The 18,592-nt window shown below is 35.8% G+C and overlaps 1 protein-coding gene across 9 annotated transcripts in view; it reads right to left on the bottom strand.

Annotated features, from left to right (window-relative positions):
* The window catches only part of Dmd (dystrophin, muscular dystrophy), a 2,390,387-nt gene that overhangs the window by 662,480 nt on the left and 1,709,315 nt on the right, over positions 1-18,592 (bottom strand). For all 9 annotated transcript variants that reach the window (XM_006527768.3, XM_017318377.1, XM_017318376.1 and 6 more), the window contains one exon: positions 10,580-10,697. In XM_006527768.3, coding sequence (XP_006527831.1) covers positions 10,580-10,697 — 118 coding nt within the window. The remainder of the gene's footprint in view (positions 1-10,579; positions 10,698-18,592) is intronic.

The following is an 18,592-nucleotide window of genomic DNA, read 5'->3' as shown; positions in this document are numbered from 1 at the left end:
ATCAACAAGATAGATAAACCCTTAGCTAGACTCACTAGAGGGCAAAGGGACAAAATCCTAATCAACAAAATCAGAAATGAAAAGGGAGACATAACAACAGATCCTGAAGAAATCCAAAACACCATCAGATCCTTCTACAAAAGCTTATACTCAACAAAACTGGAAAACCTGGATGAAATGGACAAATTTCTGGACAGATACCAGGTACCAAAGTTGAATCAGGATCAAGTTGACCTTCTAAACAGTCCCATATCCCCTAAAGAAATAGAAGCAGTTATTAATAGTCTCCCAACCAAAAAAAGCCCAGGACCAGATGGGTTTAGTGCAGAGTTCTATCAGACCTTCAAAGAAGATCTAATTCCAGTTCTGCACAAACTATTTCACAAGATAGAAGTAGAAGGTACTCTACCCAACTCATTTTATGAAGCCACTATTACTCTGATACCTAAACCACAGAAAGATCCAACAAAGATAGAGAACTTCAGACCAATTTCTCTTATGAATATCGATGCAAAAATCCTTAATAAAATTCTCGCTAACCGAATCCAAGAACACATTAAAGAAATCATCCATCCTGACCAAGTAGGTTTTATTCCAGGGATGCAGGGATGGTTTAATATACGAAAATCCATCAATGTAATCCATTATATAAACAAACTCAAAGACAAAAACCACATGATCATCTCGTTAGATGCAGAAAAAGCATTTGACAAGATCCAACACCCATTCATGATAAAAGTTTTGGAAAGATCAGGAATTCAAGGCCCATACCTAAACATAATAAAAGCAATCTACAGCAAACCAGTAGCCAACATCAAAGTAAATGGAGAGAAGCTGGAAGCAATCCCACTAAAATCAGGGACTAGACAAGGCTGCCCACTTTCTCCCTACCTTTTCAACATAGTACTTGAAGTATTAGCCAGAGCAATTCGACAACAAAAGGAGATCAAGGGGATACAAATTGGAAAAGAGGAAGTCAAAATATCACTTTTTGCAGATGATATGATAGTATATATAAGTGACCCTAAAAATTCCACCAGAGAACTCCTAAACCTGATAAACAGCTTTGGTGAAGTAGCTGGATATAAAATTAACTCAAACAAGTCAATGGCCTTTCTCTACACAAAGAATAAACAGGCTGAGAAAGAAATTAGGGAAACAACACCGTTCTCAATAGTCACAAATAATATAAAATATCTCGGCGTGACTCTAACTAAGGAAGTAAAAGATCTGTATGATAAAAACTTCAAGTCTCTGAAGAAAGAAATTAAAGAAGATCTCAGAAGATGGAAAGATCTCCCATGCTCATGGATTGGCAGGATCAACATTGTAAAAATGGCTATCTTGCCAAAAGCAATCTACAGATTCAATGCAATCCCCATCAAAATTCCAACTCAATTCTTCAACGAATTAGAAGGAGCAATTTGCAAATTCATCTGGAATAACAAAAAACCTAGGATAGCAAAAACTCTTCTCAAGGATAAAAGAACCTCTGGTGGAATCACCATGCCTGACCTAAAGCTTTACTACAGGGCAATTGTGATAAAAACTGCATGGTACTGGTATAGAGACAGACAAGTAGACCAATGGAATAGAATTGAAGACCCAGAAATGAACCCACACACCTATGGTCACTTGATCTTCGACAAGGGAGCTAAAACCATCCAGTGGAAGAAAGACAGCATTTTCAACAATTGGTGCTGGCACAACTGGTTGTTATCATGTAGAAGAATGCGAATCGATCCATACTTATCTCCTTGTACTAAGGTCAAATCTAAGTGGATCAAGGAACTTCACATAAAACCAGAGACACTGAAACTTATAGAGGAGAAAGTGGGGAAAAGCCTTGAAGATATGGGTACAGGGGAAAGATTCCTGAACAGAACAGCAATGGCTTGCTCTGTAAGATCGAGAATTGACAAATGGGACCTAATGAAACTCCAAAGTTTCTGCAAGGCAAAAGACACCGTCAATAGGACAAAAAGACCACCAACAGATTGGGAAAGGATCTTTACCTATCCTAAATCAGATAGGGGACTAATATCCAACATATATAAAGAACTCAAGAAGGTGGACTTCAGAAAATCAAATCACCCCATTAAAAAATGGGGCTCAGAACTGAACAAAGAATTCTCACCTGAGGAATACCGAATGGCAGAGAAGCACCTGAAAAAATGCTCAACATCCTTAATCATCAGGGAAATGCAAATCAAAACAACACTGAGATTCCACCTCACACCAGTCAGAATGGCTAAGATCAAAAATTCAGGTGACAGCAGATGCTGGCGTGGATGTGGAGAAAGAGGAACACTCCTCCATTGTTGGTGGGATTGCAGGCTTGTACAACCACTCTGGAGATCAGTCTGGCGGTTCCTCAGAAAACTGGATATAGTACTACCGGAGGATCCAGCAATACCTCTCCTGGGCATATATCCAGAAGATGCCCCAACTGGTAAGAAGGACACATGCTCCACTATGTTCATAGCAGCCTTATTTATAATAGCCAGAAGCTGGAAGGAACCCAGATGCCCCTCAACAGAGGAATGGATACAGAAGATGTGGTACATCTACACAATGGAGTACTACTCAGCTATTAAAAAGAATGAATTTATGAAATTCCTGGCCAAATGGATGGACCTGGAGGGCATCATCCTGAGTGAGGTAACACATTCACAAAGGAACTCACACAATATGTACTCACTGATAAGTGGATATTAGCCCAAAACCTAAGATACCCAAGATATAAGATACAATTTCCTAAACACATGAAACTCAAGAAAAATGAAGACTGAAGTGTGAACACTATGCCCCTCCTTAGAAGTGGGAGCAAAACACCCTTGGAAGGAGTTACAGAGACAAAGTTTGGAGTTGAGATAAAAGGATGGACCATGTAGACACTACCATATCCGGGGATCCATCCCATAATCAGCTTCCAAATGCTGACACCATTGCATACACTAGCAAGATTATGCTGAAAGGACCCTGATATAGCTGTCTCTTGTCAGAGTATGCCTGGGCCTAGCAAACATAGAAGTGGATGCTCACAGTCGGCTATTGGATGGATCACATGGCCCCCAATGAAGGAGCTAGAGAAAGTACCAAAGAAGCTAAAGGGATCTGCAACCCTATAGGTGGAACAACATTATGAACTAACCAGTACCCCGGAGCTCTTGACTCTAGCTGCATATGCATCAAAAGATGGCCTAGTCGGCCATCACTGGAAAGAGAGGCCCATTGGACACGCAAACTTTATATGCCCCAGTACAGGGGAACGCCAGGGCCATAAAAGGGGAGTGGGTGGGTAGGGGAGAGGGGGTGGGTGGCTATGGGGGACTTTTGGTATAGCATTGCAAATGTAAATGAGCGAAATACCTAATAAAAAATGGAAAAAAAAAAAAAAAAAAAAAAAAAAAAAAAAAAAAGAAAGGACTCCCCAACTTGTGAGATTGGAAGCTCACCTGCAATTTCAAAGTCAGACTTCCTTACTTTTTTTTTAACAAAGGCATTTTATTAATCTCCTTATGCCTTTTCTTCTTAGAATAACTAAGAATTATGGTCATGTTGGTAGTAACTTGAGGCCTACTCTAGCAACCAACTCCCCAAGACCTTCCATTTAAACAGGAAGCATTTGTGGCATATTTGTTGTTTTCAGAACATTCTGCTAGAATTACAATCATTTAAAGGTGTTAACATTTTGAAGTTTATAACTCAGTTTAGGACATGAGAGCAGTGTATGAAGTGACAAGCAATTCCTGGAATTCTTAACCTCCTGGCATTGATACTTAAAAACTGTGGCACTGAAGAACTAAGAAATGATCTTGTATCCCCCTCTTTCTTGTCTCTAGATGAACTCAAATTCTTCCATTTTTCATATTGGACTCTTTCTAGTACATTTCCCACATTAACTTCAAATCTTTCTAAAATGGGTTAAATGTGATATTGTTTGAAGTGGTATATGAATTAGTCCCTCTGAGGGTCATCAAGTGTTGAGCTAATACATTCTCAATACATTTGATTTTAGTGAATATAAAGGATCAGAACTTGATAATTTATAAAATATATTAGTAATATTTTATTATTTATATATAAATATATCATTTGTGACCATGTATATAAGAATATTACATATTAAATTATTTACCAATTCAGAGACAAGACTTAAACAAAATCTGGTTTTAGATTCAATTTTGACAATGTTACACCATTCCTAGTATGAAATTTAAAAAATGTGTGTGTACGTGTGTGTGTACGTGTGTGTGTACGTGTGTGTGTGTGTGTGTGTGTGTGTGTGTATGTGTGTGTATGAGAGAGAGACAGAGATAGAGACAGAGAGAAGAGAGAGACAGATATAGACAGAGAAAGAGACAGAAACACATACAGAGAGACATAGAGACAGAGTCAGAGAGACAGACATAGATATAGACAGGGAAGAGAGATGTAATAATATGCTATGATAAACTATATCTTATATTCTAAGACTAGAACTTTTCCTGGGATGAGTTCACATACTTTGAGGTCACTTAATATTGCTCTCCTGCTGTGTACTCACCCTGTTTGTTTAACCTGCCTTTAAGAGAAAAATGGTAACAGCCATTATTACTTAACATGGATATAATCAATGTTATAAAATCAAGTAATACATAGTTGTAATCTTAATTTATATATTCTTCCATTCCTATTCCCCTGACCCAGAGAGCAATGCATGTTGAGTATTAATGATAACCATTTACTGAAAATAGCAAACACAGTGAAAAGCAACATTATAGAATGATTACCCACCATATATATTGGATGTAGTATAGGTATATTGTTTGATAGTAACTGCTTGTTTGTTATCTGGGTCAGCAACATACTCCTATGTAAATCTCTGTTTAAAGTTTCAGTAAAGTATCCCATTCCCTTCATGTAATGCTTTCTGTTTAATTCAGCAATATAAAGAGCAAGGTCCCTTGTTAGAGACATACAAAGAGATAGGAGCAGACAGATATACAAGACAGAATTCAGGTAGGCACAGATGCAGGCTCATACAATAGAGAGACAGGGACAATGATGATGGAAGATACAGGGAAATAGAAGTAGAGAATTTAAATCTGGGCTTGCTCTTGGATAAATTATACCAAGGGGAAGCTTCTTAATTTTCTTTATTTAATGCAGCACCTACATATTAAATATGATTCTGAGTTTATCATTAATGTGTTGAAACCAACACAGAGAGAATTGCAGTGTTTGTCTGGGTCCTAATGTTCCTTCAGTAGCCTCATGAGCAGTTGGATTGTCATGATAAGCAATTAGATGTAAGTAAGTCAAGCTAACATACATGTAACAATTTTATGAATCTGGAATCTCCTTTTGTTAGCACACCCCTCTCTCTCTGCCTTATGCATTGTGAATCATTGGTTTACTTGGGTATGAAATTCTTTACATTTCCTTAACTACCACATCTATTCTAGCATACATAACATATTAAAATCAGTTATGGGAGGAGATAGAGGAGATGTACAGAGGGTCAAGAAATTGAACAGAGGTATGTAGCAATGGGGGATGGGAATCTGGGGATAGCAATCAGAAAGTACTAGATGCCAGGAAAGCAAGAGCCTCCCAGGACCCTACAGGGATAACATTAGCTGAAATACCCACAAAGGGGAGGGACAACCTGTTGAGACCATATCCAGAAGTTAGGCATGGCCTCACAGTTGAAGGATGGAGCCACCCACTTATCTCCAAAATTTTATCTCAGAATTACTACTGTCTAAAGGAAATACAGGGACCAAGAGTGGAGCAGAGACATCCAGAAGGAAAGGACATCCAGAGACTGCCCCACCTGGGGATCCATCCCACATGCAGACACCAAACTTAGACACTATTTCAGATACCAAGAAGTGTTTGCTGACAGGAGTATGATACAATTATTTCCTGAGAGGCTATGCCAGATCCTGACCAATAAAGATGCAGATGCTCACAGCCAACCATCAGACTGAGCACAAAGACCCCAATGAAGGAGTTAGGGGAAGGAATGAAGGAACTGAAGAGGCCTTATCTGGCATCAATAGGAGGGCAGGCCCTTAGTCCTGTGAAGGCTTGATACCCCATTGAAGAGGAATGTTAGGGTAGTGAGGCAGGAGTGGTTAGGTAGGTGCGGGAGCACCCTCATAGAAGCAGGGTAAGGGGGGATGGAATAGGGGGTTTGCAGAGGGGAAACCAAGAAAGGGGACAACATTTGAAATGTAAATAAATAAAATATCTAATGTAAAAGAAAGAAAAGAAAAACAAAGAATCATGAAGTTTATATTTAAAAAGTACATGGAATTACAAAGCTTAAATTTACTAGGTCACAAACCTAATGCTATTACAAGGGTTCACTACTATGTAATTCTACAACACATGGAAGTGATGATTCTCTAATTAGATATAAAAATACTTATTGGATAAAAATATAAAGAGGAGAAGCAAAGGGTTATGCTCAGCTTATTGTAACTGGAGTACTAATACTTAAATTTCTCAAACATATAATCCTTCCTACTCTTTGTCTAACCAATGTTTCCTTTTGAAAAATACTTTTATTCTTGGACAATTTTATACATATACCCAATGTATTTTAATCATATTTATCCTCAGTGTTATGTTATGCCATTTCTACTCTCACTTCAAACCCTAATATTTCCCCAAAGCCCCTTTTCTACTTTCATGACTTTTGTGATTCACTGAGTTTAATTAGGTTTTCTTGTATGAATGTGGGTGTGAGTTTAGTTACTTGGAGACTGGGCAACTTATTAGTCACTGTGTCACTGAAGAAAATGACTCATCTCTTAGCTACAATTTAGTGCTCATAATTTCTCATGAAGGGTAGGGTCTGGTAAGTCTCTCTCCCATTGTGATGGGATATTGACTGTTTTAAACTTGTACTAGCATATAGGTAACCACAGTTGATATATAACCAGTATTTTTAGGTTTACCCATCAAAGGCCTTAATATCATACAGGCATTGGTTTGATTTCTAGTTGCTCATCTTCCTACACCACCAAAAAATTAGTTGATCTTTCCTAAGACTTCATTTTCTATCTCTAAAATGTGAATAATAATAAAACCTATTTCATTTATAGGGGATATTGAAATGAAACAAGTTACATGGATTTCCTTATATACCCAGATAAATTTTTCTTTAATAATTTATTTTTTTCTATATAAGCTTTTTCATGGTTTTCAAGCAGTCTTCCCTGTTAAGTGTTCTGACTTGCTACTATTTTAGTGGTGAGATAAACAAACAGCTACTAAAAGTTCATTAAATTCTCTCTAAATGTGTATTCAAATAACCCAAACAGGTTCTAATTAAATAGCACTAGCTAACACTCACTGAGGTTTCATCAAGATTCTGCCCTAAGCATTCCAAATGCTATCTCATGTAACTCTCCAAAACCTTAAGGCTGATATAAGTAATTCTCTTTTATAGAAATGGAAATGAGGTTAGAAGTTTATAGAGATTAGTCTTTTTATCCAAGGTCACAGGGCTAAATGGCCAATCCAGGCAGCTTGCTGTCAAAAACTTGTATGTACTTTTCTTATATGATTTCAGAATGGTGGGAATTATGGAAGAAAAGGGTACAAAAACAAGGCCCTACAATACAAATTATAGAGGACTAACATTGGACAGAATTATTTGTGAATAAACTGAATAATAAAAATAAAGCAGATTATTTCCATATCCTCTGCACTGCTATGCAAGGTATTATGGTATTATGCTTTGCAATATTAATGGGTATGAACAAGAGTTTTGCATAATTCAGATACCTCTAGGGAAGCAACTTCAAATCATTCTTATTTTATGTGGTTTTGGTCCCTTGACCCAGTCCTTTCGAAGAAGAAAATGACCACGAAGGGTAGACAAATTCAGCAGTGAAAGGACTGGAGAAAACTAAGCAATTGGAACACCAGAAAGCAGCATGTGCTATGTCTCATCTGAAGTCACTGAGAAAGAAATTGACTCTAGCACTTACAGGAAAATATGAGTATAACCTATATAATTACCTAGAAACAATAGATATCAAGGAAATTGGTTTGTATAATAAATCATATAGCTATTTTGTAGACCTAATTATTTCAGGCCTATTAGTACTAGTGAGGAAAATGCTTAGTCACTGGGTTTGCTCATGATACAATAATACATACACAAACATATATATATATATATATATATATATACATATATATATATATAAATGTTCAAAGTTATGAGCTGAGGTTTACCAAGTAGTGAAATATTTCAACATAGTATCACACATGTATTAAATGTTTTTGCAAACTTTATATGCCCCAGTACAGGGGAACACCAGGGCCAAAAAGTGGGAGTGGGTAGATAGGGGAGTGGCGGGGAGGATATGGGGGACTTTTGGGATAGCATTGGAAATGTAAATGAGGAAAATGCCTAATAAAAATATTAAAAAATGTTTTCTCTTAAATGGTTCTTTTAAAAAAATAACCCCTAGGATGGCTATATATATATATACACACACACACACATATGGCAATAAAAAGGAAAATCAAAGCCATTAATGGGAAAATGCAAATTTATGAACAAATATTTTTCCACTTTATCCTTGAAATCCAAATGTATATGAAGAACAATTATATTTTAAACATTAATGTGCTTTTGGAGTATTGAATTTCCATCCTATTTCATAGATTTCAAATAGGGGGATAACTTAGAGCACAGCAGGACTACAAATGGCATTGTTTAGACAAACGTATCATGTCAGAATTATCCTAGTAGCAGCATTAGGAACGTTATGAATGTTAAGATTCCAGCTTATGCTTTAGTAACCAGCATGACATGTTTCAACAGAATACAAAAATTAGAATTGGTTCCCTAATGTTGCAATTATTTATGAAGGTCTTACTCTCAAAAGAAAAAAAATCTTAGAAAAACAGAATTATTAAAATCACTGGAAATTAGCAGAGAAATAAAACTTGCCCTCCAGTTATGCAGTTGTAATCTACATCATGAAGAAAGGTAAAGACAATAGAGAAAACAGGATTATAAGGAATAATAGAAAATCTGCATCTGATGTTGTACAGATATTATAAAATGTATTAATTCTACTTTTCTCTTAGGGAAAAGAAGTTATCTCTCATTAACAAAATAAAAATGACTAAGCATCTGCTCATATTTGCATAACTATCTTTACCAATTTTTTTCCAGGAAAGAGACAACTCAATTACATATATAATGAAAATTCAGTATCTTTCTGAGTCACTCTCTAAGATTTATTTATTTATTTATTTTTTGATCTGGCATACTGAAGCCTGGTAAGGCACCATCAGCTTCCACACTGGAGAAGGAAAGTTCAGATACATAAACTGAACAAACTCAGTGTTGACCATTACAATATTCTTGGCATGCTGGTTATATAAATGACATTCTGAAATATATTGTAGAACAAAAGAACCTAAATTTATTCGTCTTTTTCAAAATTGTTAGTGGGAGAAACTGCTTAGTTTCTTTCCAAATCTGTTCATGTTCTTCCTGGGCTCAATACTGATACTGTTTTCACATTGTCTTTGTAGTCATGGGCTCATGTCACATGTCACAACCAACAGACTAGGCTTGGATCATGGCAAATCCTCATGAGCAATATTCATCCTGCATCTACCTATTAAATTCCTAAGATGTTCTGGATACAAAAATATGGAAGAAAATTTGTTCTCAGATGACTTTAGGGAGTCCATTTTAGGGCTGTAACAGAATAAAAAGTAAACTTCTCCTACAGAAAGACAGCAAGATAAAGGAGCTAACTAGTCAAAATGGTTAATGTTGATCACTTAGAACATTAGTTTGTATACAAATTCATAGTGTGAACAACAATTGGAGGTTAGATTTCACAACTGTGAACAGGATATTTGAACTAACACCAGTACAAATGAAAGAAGCAGTATGTCTGAGAAATGAATCAAGATATACATAATCATAGCACATAAATATATTAAGTTCTTGGGATCATATTAAAAACAGAAAAAAAGATAGATATTGAATAAAGTAATAAAAGGAACAGGCTATCTAGCCAGAAAAGCTTGCAAACTCTAAGTACTGGTCTTTGTTTTGAAAGCCTGAACAATTTGATTAACTTGGAAACCCATTATTTATATACCAAAATATACTATGAAATTGCATAAGTTGATTTTGTGAAAACTTGATATATACATGTACTTTCCATGATACTTTTTAAAAAAAACTAAAAAATGATAGCCATAGTAGACAGACATTAAAGATCGTTCAGCCCAACAACCAAAATTAGTATAGGGAAACTAGTATCTTCATGAAGGCCAACTCAAATAGATGATTGGTAAGAGGCCAATATTTCTCCACACCACATTTACCATGAGACTACATAAGCCCTACCTTCATGAAGATTACAACTTTGTAACTCATTGAAATTATATTCAGTTATTGCATGACTTTACATACTGGAAATGTTCTTCAGTAAAATGGCTATCATATTCAAGTATTTCCCATTTTCTATACCTTGAGCTGTTACTGAGATTTTCACGCATCTGAGCTTAACTTTTCCTGGCCCATTAAGAGACTTACTTCGATCAGTAATGATTGTTCTAGCTTCTTGATTGCTGGTTTTGTTTTTCAAATTCTGGGCAGCAGTAATGAGTTCTTCCAATTGGGGGCGTCTCTGTTCCAAATCTTGCAGTGTTGCCTGAAAGAAAAAAAAAAAATCTATTGCACCAGGAATTCTCCAACATTGTATTTTATCTTTTAAACCCGGCAAAAGACTTTTAGAAATGAAAATATGGGGTTTTGTTTGTTTGATTTTTGGGTTTTTTTGTTTTTTGTTTTTTTTGTTTTTCGAGACAGGGTTTCTCTGTATAGCCCTGGATGTCCTGGAACTCACTTTGTAGACCAGGATAACAATATGAATCTCCAGTTTACAAGAATGCCAAATATGTCTCTCTCTTTGACACAAGATGATTTCCCATGAAAATCTTAGAGACTTGCTTCTGTACCTAAGAACTACCATGGAGTCATTTCTAACTATCTGGATTCATGCAAAATTAATTTATTTAAAAAATGTAATTTTGACTTATGACAGCATATTTTAAAAGGGTTAGTACATTTGTAACCTCATCAAACAGCATTATTATTAATATATATGTGTGTGTGTGTACATACATATATATATGACACAGAAAAATCCTATACATCATTTAAGATATATTATTAAATTTCTTTGTAACTGAAATTCATCATATATAGTATGATAAGTTGACACATATCAAGGACAGCAGATTCCCTTAATGTTGCCTGACCATAAAAATCACCAAACTTCTTCGATCCATTTCAGACCTAATGAGTTAATAAAGAACTGGTAATACTCATTTGTAACAAATTCTCTACTTCACCATATGATTATGAATGTTTGGATAGCAACACTTAAACACTAGTCTTCCTTTATTTAAATATTTTTGTTTATATGTGATGTATGTGGTATATGTCTATACACGTATGCAGATGCAGTCACCTATGTATGTGGACATTGAGATCATAGTGTCAGGTGTCTTCCTCAATTTCTTGCTACCTTATTACTTTGAGAAACGGAATTTATAAGAATGTACAGTTCATGATTTGCGGAAAGCCTCAGTGATCCTCTTTACCCTTGGAAGATGGAATCTGAGAGGTTGGACTAGAAAGTCGAATGTTTTTGCAACAACACTCTTAAACACTGAGCCACCTCTCAAAGGCTCATATAAATTAAATAATAATTTCTATTTCATAGTGTCTTTTTGTACCATACAAAATAATAAAGTCAACATTAGAAACAATTAACTTTAATCTTAATATATAAGAACTTCCTTTTATCTTCAAGAATCAATCCCCTCTATTTGCCACCCTAGTATCTATATTCAATGGCCCAAATCTTAATCATAAGGACAAATGTGTGAAAAATTATTAACCTACCTCATTTTTGTTCTAAAACTTCATATATTTTAATTTGGTAGAGTAAACAATAATTACTATTAATTAAAACCATTCTGATAGATGTTATATGTAGATTTTTATTTTTAATTTTACTTTTTTACCCTAAGTCCAAAGACTATCTACTTTAAGGTTCTTGGTCATTCTAGCAGCTTTGGGTATGAGTTTTATATCATGGAGTGGGCTTTAAATCCAAACAGATATTGGTTGGTTACTCCCACAAGCTTTTTGATACTAGTATATCTAGGAAACATGATACCATTGTAGATGAGATTTGTGGCTGAGTTGGTATTTATGTTTCTTCTTTGGTAGCATGTATAGTACCTTCCAGTACCAAAGACACTACCACATATGTATTTATGCTCAGGGTGCTTTTCCTGAATTCAGGATTGTTTTACCTAACCTAGTTATTATTGTTGATGGTGGTGGTGGTGGTGTATGTACATTTCCATATGAACCTGAAAATTATCCTTTAAAGATCTGTGACGACTTGAAAATCTGTTGGAATTCTAATGGGTATTGCATTGGATCTCTAGATTGCTTTTGGTAAGGTGGCCATTTTTACTATATTAATGTTACTGATCTATGAACATAAGAGATCCTTCTATCTCCTGCTATCCTCTTCATTTTCTTTCCTTAGTGTTATAAAATTTTTGTCATACAAGTCTTTCCTCTGCTTGGTTAGAGTTGCTCAAAGATACTTTATATTATTTGTGGCTATGGAGAAAGGTGTAGTTCCCCTGATGTCTTTTTTTTCAATTTACATTTGAGTCTTGTTACTCCCTTGGGCTCCCTCCCACAGATTTTCATCTCTTTCCTCTTCCCCCTTGCCTCCAAAGCAGGTATGTACACCCAATCATTGAGCTGGAGTTGGGGACACCTAATTAGGTTGAATTAGGGGAAGGATTGAACAAGCTGAAGGAGGCAGTGTTTCCATAGGAAGACCAGCAGTCTCAACTAACCCAGACTCCAGGAAGCTCCCAGAGACAGAGCTACTAACCTGATGCTGTCTCAGTCCATTTGTCCTTTGTATGTAGGAGGGCTACTGATTTCTTTGAGTGTATCTAGCCACTTTGTGGAAGGTGTTTATCAGCTCTAGGAGTTCTCTGGTAGAATTTTGGGAGTCACTTATTCATACAATCATATCATCTGGAAATAAGGATTCTTTGACTGCTTCCTTTCTGATCATTAGTTAGCCTACCTGTTTCCTTCCTCAGAGTAGCCTATGAGCTCCCAGAAAGTGCATGAATAAAACAATGAGTGGAGGGAGGGGTATTAGTAGGGAAAGATTGTGTGATCCACTGGAGAGCTGGGTATGGGGAGAAGAGAAGCTACTGCAGATAGTCTGCTACAGAGTTAGTGATGCAACTGGGGGATTAGATTTGGAACAGGAAGAAGTGAAGAACTTCAGTTAGACTACCTGCTCCCCTGGCTGCAGTATATCTCTTATTTTTGTTCTCTTAATAACAAAACTAGAAATTGTCAGACTTCAAATGCAATGCTAAAAAAATGAAAGATGAAATTTGGTAGCTAGTAATAGATCTGGACCTTACTTATCTCTTATGCCCTTTGACTCAAAATTATTTTCTAAGGATTTTGGTTTTGGAAAGGGCAAAGCTGGATCATTCTTTCGTATTTCCTTTGTGAATAGGTAAGGGGATCAGGCTTCAGATTTAATCTCAGTGGCTTCTGATAATATTAAAATAGTATGAAAACTTGATCAAACATTGTACATTTATTTAGAGCATTTTTCTCTGTGTGCATTGAAAAATCAGAGGGGCTAGCTTTTAACAAATCTTCCACATTTGTAAGTTGTGATTGCTCAGAAGAAAAATCCAATTTTCAGGTTTCTAACTTTTATGGTTTCTTTATATAAAAGTGTGTTTGAAATATGGAACAAATTGCCAAAGACAGCTATTGAAGTAAGTGGAATAAGTAACTTGAACAGTGCTGGACAAATTTTAAAATAGGAACTATAGTTGCAGACAGATTTTATAAAACGAGACACATTCCAGTGTTAGAATGCTAAAGTTGGTAATCTGTGACACAGAGAGCTGACCTCTTCTTAACTGCAGGATTATAGTTAATAGGTTATATACTTTAAAAATGTTACCCTGAAACTACAGAGAAAGTCAAATACTCAACTCAGACTTGATAAAGAAACAAATCCATGTAGTCAAAAGAGAAATGCACCCATATTATTCATTCATATTAGTACATGTTTTTCAAACTCTACATATTCGAAGGGCTCTGGATGTAGCAGTGAACAATGTATTTGTTATAGTTACATAAATAGTGAAAGTTATTTTTAATACTTGAAAAGTTTTGGATAAGAAGTAACTACTAGATTATTTTTCTTTGATTTCATATTAGTTCACTCTCAAATGTTAATATCAGTATTTGCTTTTTACTTGCAGGTATATTACTTGATGTTTGCTCTACTTCTGTTTACTTTTGAGATTTTCAAGTTCCCTTGAGAAGTGTGTTATAAAAGTAACTCCATCAACTTTCACTTGAACTTTCCCAGACTCTAAATTAATCCTGACCACAAGAAACAGCTTCTACTGCTGAAATTAGCAAGCATGTCAATTTAGGCTTAAAACAAGCCATTTTCTCCTCTGATGAACAGAATTCATCTCAGGCTATTGTGAAACCTGTTCTCTAGTTGGGCAGTTCTCTAATTCTGCTGACAGACACATGCTTTGTAAGCACCCAGGAAAATTATTAATGACATCCTTTTTCAAATCCTTGTAAAAATGGAAAGACCTTCACATCGCATTATAGCCTGGAATTTCTAAGGAAAATCGCCAAGCTTTATTACATTCATTGGTCAAGACATACAAACTTCCATTTTAAAAAGTCTGTACAATAATGTATTTTACTGTGGAACTTAGCAGACATTAATATTCTTCCTTTAAAGTAGATTTTCTATATGGTAGAATAAGAACTTTCTTTGATTTTCTTTATAGAAAAAGAAAATGACAAGTATTTTCCATTAATATATTATAAAATAACAACTGAAGGACATTTTCTAAGAAACAGAACAGTATAATATGTGAAAAAGATTAGTTTTCATTTATTTTTCCTTTTATGTATATTCTATTTAATTGGTTCTTATAATTTCTTTGACTCAAAAATGTAAATGCATTCCACAACTTGTCAAATGCAAGGAGTTTTATTTGTCTACTATAGAGCTATTCAAATGTCAGAAAGTACTTTAGATTAAATCATTATTCAAGGTACCTACCTCCTAAATACCTACCTTCCAAATTCCATTCTGTGCCCCCAAATGCTTTCCTTACCAGATGCTACCCTCTCAAATACAACTGTGACTCTAATCTCCATTCTCAGATGAACTTCAGGGGGCCTTTATCATTCTCCTTTCTCATTGGAGCTTTACTCATGTTAATGGTAATGGAGTAGAATACTAAAAGCTCATGTTTGTCTGCTATGTGCCAAGATTTTTACTACGTAATTTACATGAACAAAACTAAAGCCATTACATGCTTAACAGTACTTAAGCATGATAATTTATTGTATCTACATGGATTCTATCATTCTGCAATAAACAAAACACAGGAAAAGGAAGGAATCGATGCTACTTCTAAAGAGACCTAAGGCAGCTATCAGGCTTTACTACAAACAGCTTACCCCTTGGAGATGAGAATTCATCATGGATTCCACTAGCTGAGCAAAGGTGGAGGAAAAAAAAAAACTTCAAATACAAAGTGAATCAGAACTCTTTAATCCTACTAAATCCCCCCAGGGTTGAGGGAAATGGTTATAAATAGTAATCCTATAAAAAAGGAAGTTAAACAGTGAAACCATATATTCTATAAACTAGGTCATTTCAGGTTCTCAGAAAAATTCTATTATCACACTCCCTCTAAAAGGAATTATACCAAAATGAAACTAGCATAGAAAAATCTAGAGTGAACTGAATATTCATTTCTTCTCTATCTAAGGAAAGACCTTAGCCAAGATTTTTTTCTATTAAGCGTTCTTCATATAACTTATTTTTTCTTCATATAATTTCAATTACAACAAAAGTTTATGGTAATTTTCAATTGTTGCCTTTTTAAAGAAACAGCCATGAATTAAGCTAAAATATACTGATAAAATTTTATATAACTTTAAAAATACCCACAAACACTGCAGAGGTAGTCTAGTTTATGATATCTTGTCATATAGAAAGGGATAAGCTTTGGGTGGGACAGTTACTATAGCCTTTTTATAGCTGAAAAAGGCTTTACCATTCTTTGTACTAATCATCTGTCATTGAAAAAATTACTTTGCCTTGTCTCCTTCCATGTAGATAGCTGATTCTCCAAATAGACTGGCCGAATGCAACTTTGCCTTTATTGCCCTCCAATTCTTCATTTATCACACATTTAAACACTATGTGGTGTAACTTTCCTATTCATTCTCTAAATGACCATTATGTTTACTGATAAGTTCTTCATAAATACTTCCTAACCATGAACTTAGTTATCCTTTTGTTTGTTATTAATCAAAGACATTCTTTATTAATGACCATTTTCGTGTGATTTCAAACTTTCAGGAACAGAAGAAATCTCAAAGAACTCCCATTTTTTCTTCACCCAAATTTATAGAAAACATTGCTACATTAGTTGGTATGTGTATGTGTGCTTGTGTGTCTGTAAAATCTGTTCACAAAATAGCACATTTATTTTTCTGGACAATGTGATAAAAGTTCAAAATATATCTCTTAAGCAGAATATGCTAATATATGTCTGTAAGTCTAGCATTTGGGATATTGAATAAGAGGACTGGCCTGAGTTTCAGGCAACCATGGGACACATAGTGAGTACCATCCCAGTCAGAGCTACACTGCAAGCCTGACTTTAACACTGAACTTTCTGGTTTTTCCTTTTCCAATTTTCAGAGAACATATGCTTTATGTGCCTATCTCTCTAACCTATATAGTTCCATCATTTGTTTGTTTCTTTGTTTTTGTTTGTATGTTTGTTTTAGTTTTGCTTTTGTTTGGTAGGTGTTCTCTTTTCTTCTTCCCTTCCCTTCCCTTCCCTTCCCTCCCTTCCCTTCCCTTCCCTTCCCTTCCCTTCCCTTCCCTTCCCTTCCCTTCCCTTCCCTTCCCTTCCCTCCCCTCCCCTCCCCTCCCCTCCCCTCCCCTCCCCTGGCAGTCAGGATGTAGAAGAATGAAAATCAATTCATTCTTATCACCCTGTACAAAGCTCAAGTCCAAGTGGATCAAGGACCTCCACATAAAACCAGATACACTGAAACTAAAAGAAAAGAAAGGGGGAAGAGCTTTGAATACATGGGCACAGGGGAAAATTTCCTGAATAGAACACCAATGGCTAAAAATTGACAAATGGGACCTCATAAAATTACAAAGCTTCTGTAAGGCAAAGGACATTGTCAATAGAATAGCAACCAACAGATTAGGAAATTATCTTTACTAATCCTATATCTGATAAAGGACTAATATTCAATATATACAAAGAACTCAAGAAGTTAGATTCCAGAGAACCAAATAACCCTATTAAAAACAGGATACAGAGCTAAACAAAGAATACTCAACTGAGGAATATCAAATTTCAGAGAATCACCTAAAGAAATGTTTAACATCCTTTGTCACCAGGTACATGCAAATCAAAACAACCCTGAGATTCCACCTCACACCAGTCAGAATGGCTAAGATCAAAAACTCATGTGACAGAGATTTTGGCGAGAATGCGAGAAAGAGGAACCCTCCTCCATAAGTGGAAGGATTGCAAGCTGGTACAACCAGAACACACATGGTATGCACTCAATATAAGTGGATATTGGCCCAAAAGCTCAGAATACCCATGATAAAATTCACAGCTCAAGGAGGAAGACCAAAATGTGTATGCTTCAGTCCTTCTGGACAATCACCAAACCCAGACACTATTGTGGATGCCAAGAAGTGCTTGCTGACAGGAGCCTAATATAGCTGTCTCCTGAGAGGCTCTGCCAGAGCCTGATGAATACAGAGGTAGATGTTCACAGCCAGCCATCAGAATGAGCACAGGGACCACAATGAGGAGCTAGAGAAAGGACTAAAGGAGCTGAAAGGGTTTGTAACCCCATAGGAGGAACAACAATATCAACCAACTAGACCTCCTCTCCACACACCTTCCAGGGACTAAATCACCAACCAAAGAGTGAACATGGAGTGACCCATGATTCCAACCACATATGTAGCAGAGGATGGCCTTGTTGGGCATGAGTGGGAGGAAAGGCCCTTGGTCCTGTGAAGGCTAGATGTAGGGGAATGCTAGGGCAGGGAGGCTGAAGTGGGTGGGTGGGGGGTGGAACACTCTCTTAGAAACTGGGAGAGGGGTCAGTGGGTTTCCAGAGGGGGAACAGGGAGAGGTGATGACTTTTGAAATGTATATAAATAAAATATCCAATAAAAACCCTATGACAATCATGTTTGAAAATTAGATGCTAACTACTTTATATAATGTCTCATAATTGAACTTTCAGCAAATATTATTTAATACTTCTCATATGGAACTCAAGAAGGCATATGGTGTTTCATAACTGAAGAAGGAATAGAGGATATATCAGTGAAGAAGAAAGACTCCCTTACTCTTAAAATATGGTGAT

This window comes from Mus musculus, chromosome X (genome assembly GCF_000001635.26).
Source record: "Mus musculus strain C57BL/6J chromosome X, GRCm38.p6 C57BL/6J".
In the NCBI taxonomy this organism is placed as follows: domain Eukaryota; kingdom Metazoa; phylum Chordata; class Mammalia; order Rodentia; family Muridae; genus Mus; species Mus musculus.
Note: the sequence above shows the minus strand (reverse complement) of the source record. Positions and strands in the feature narration are given on the sequence as shown.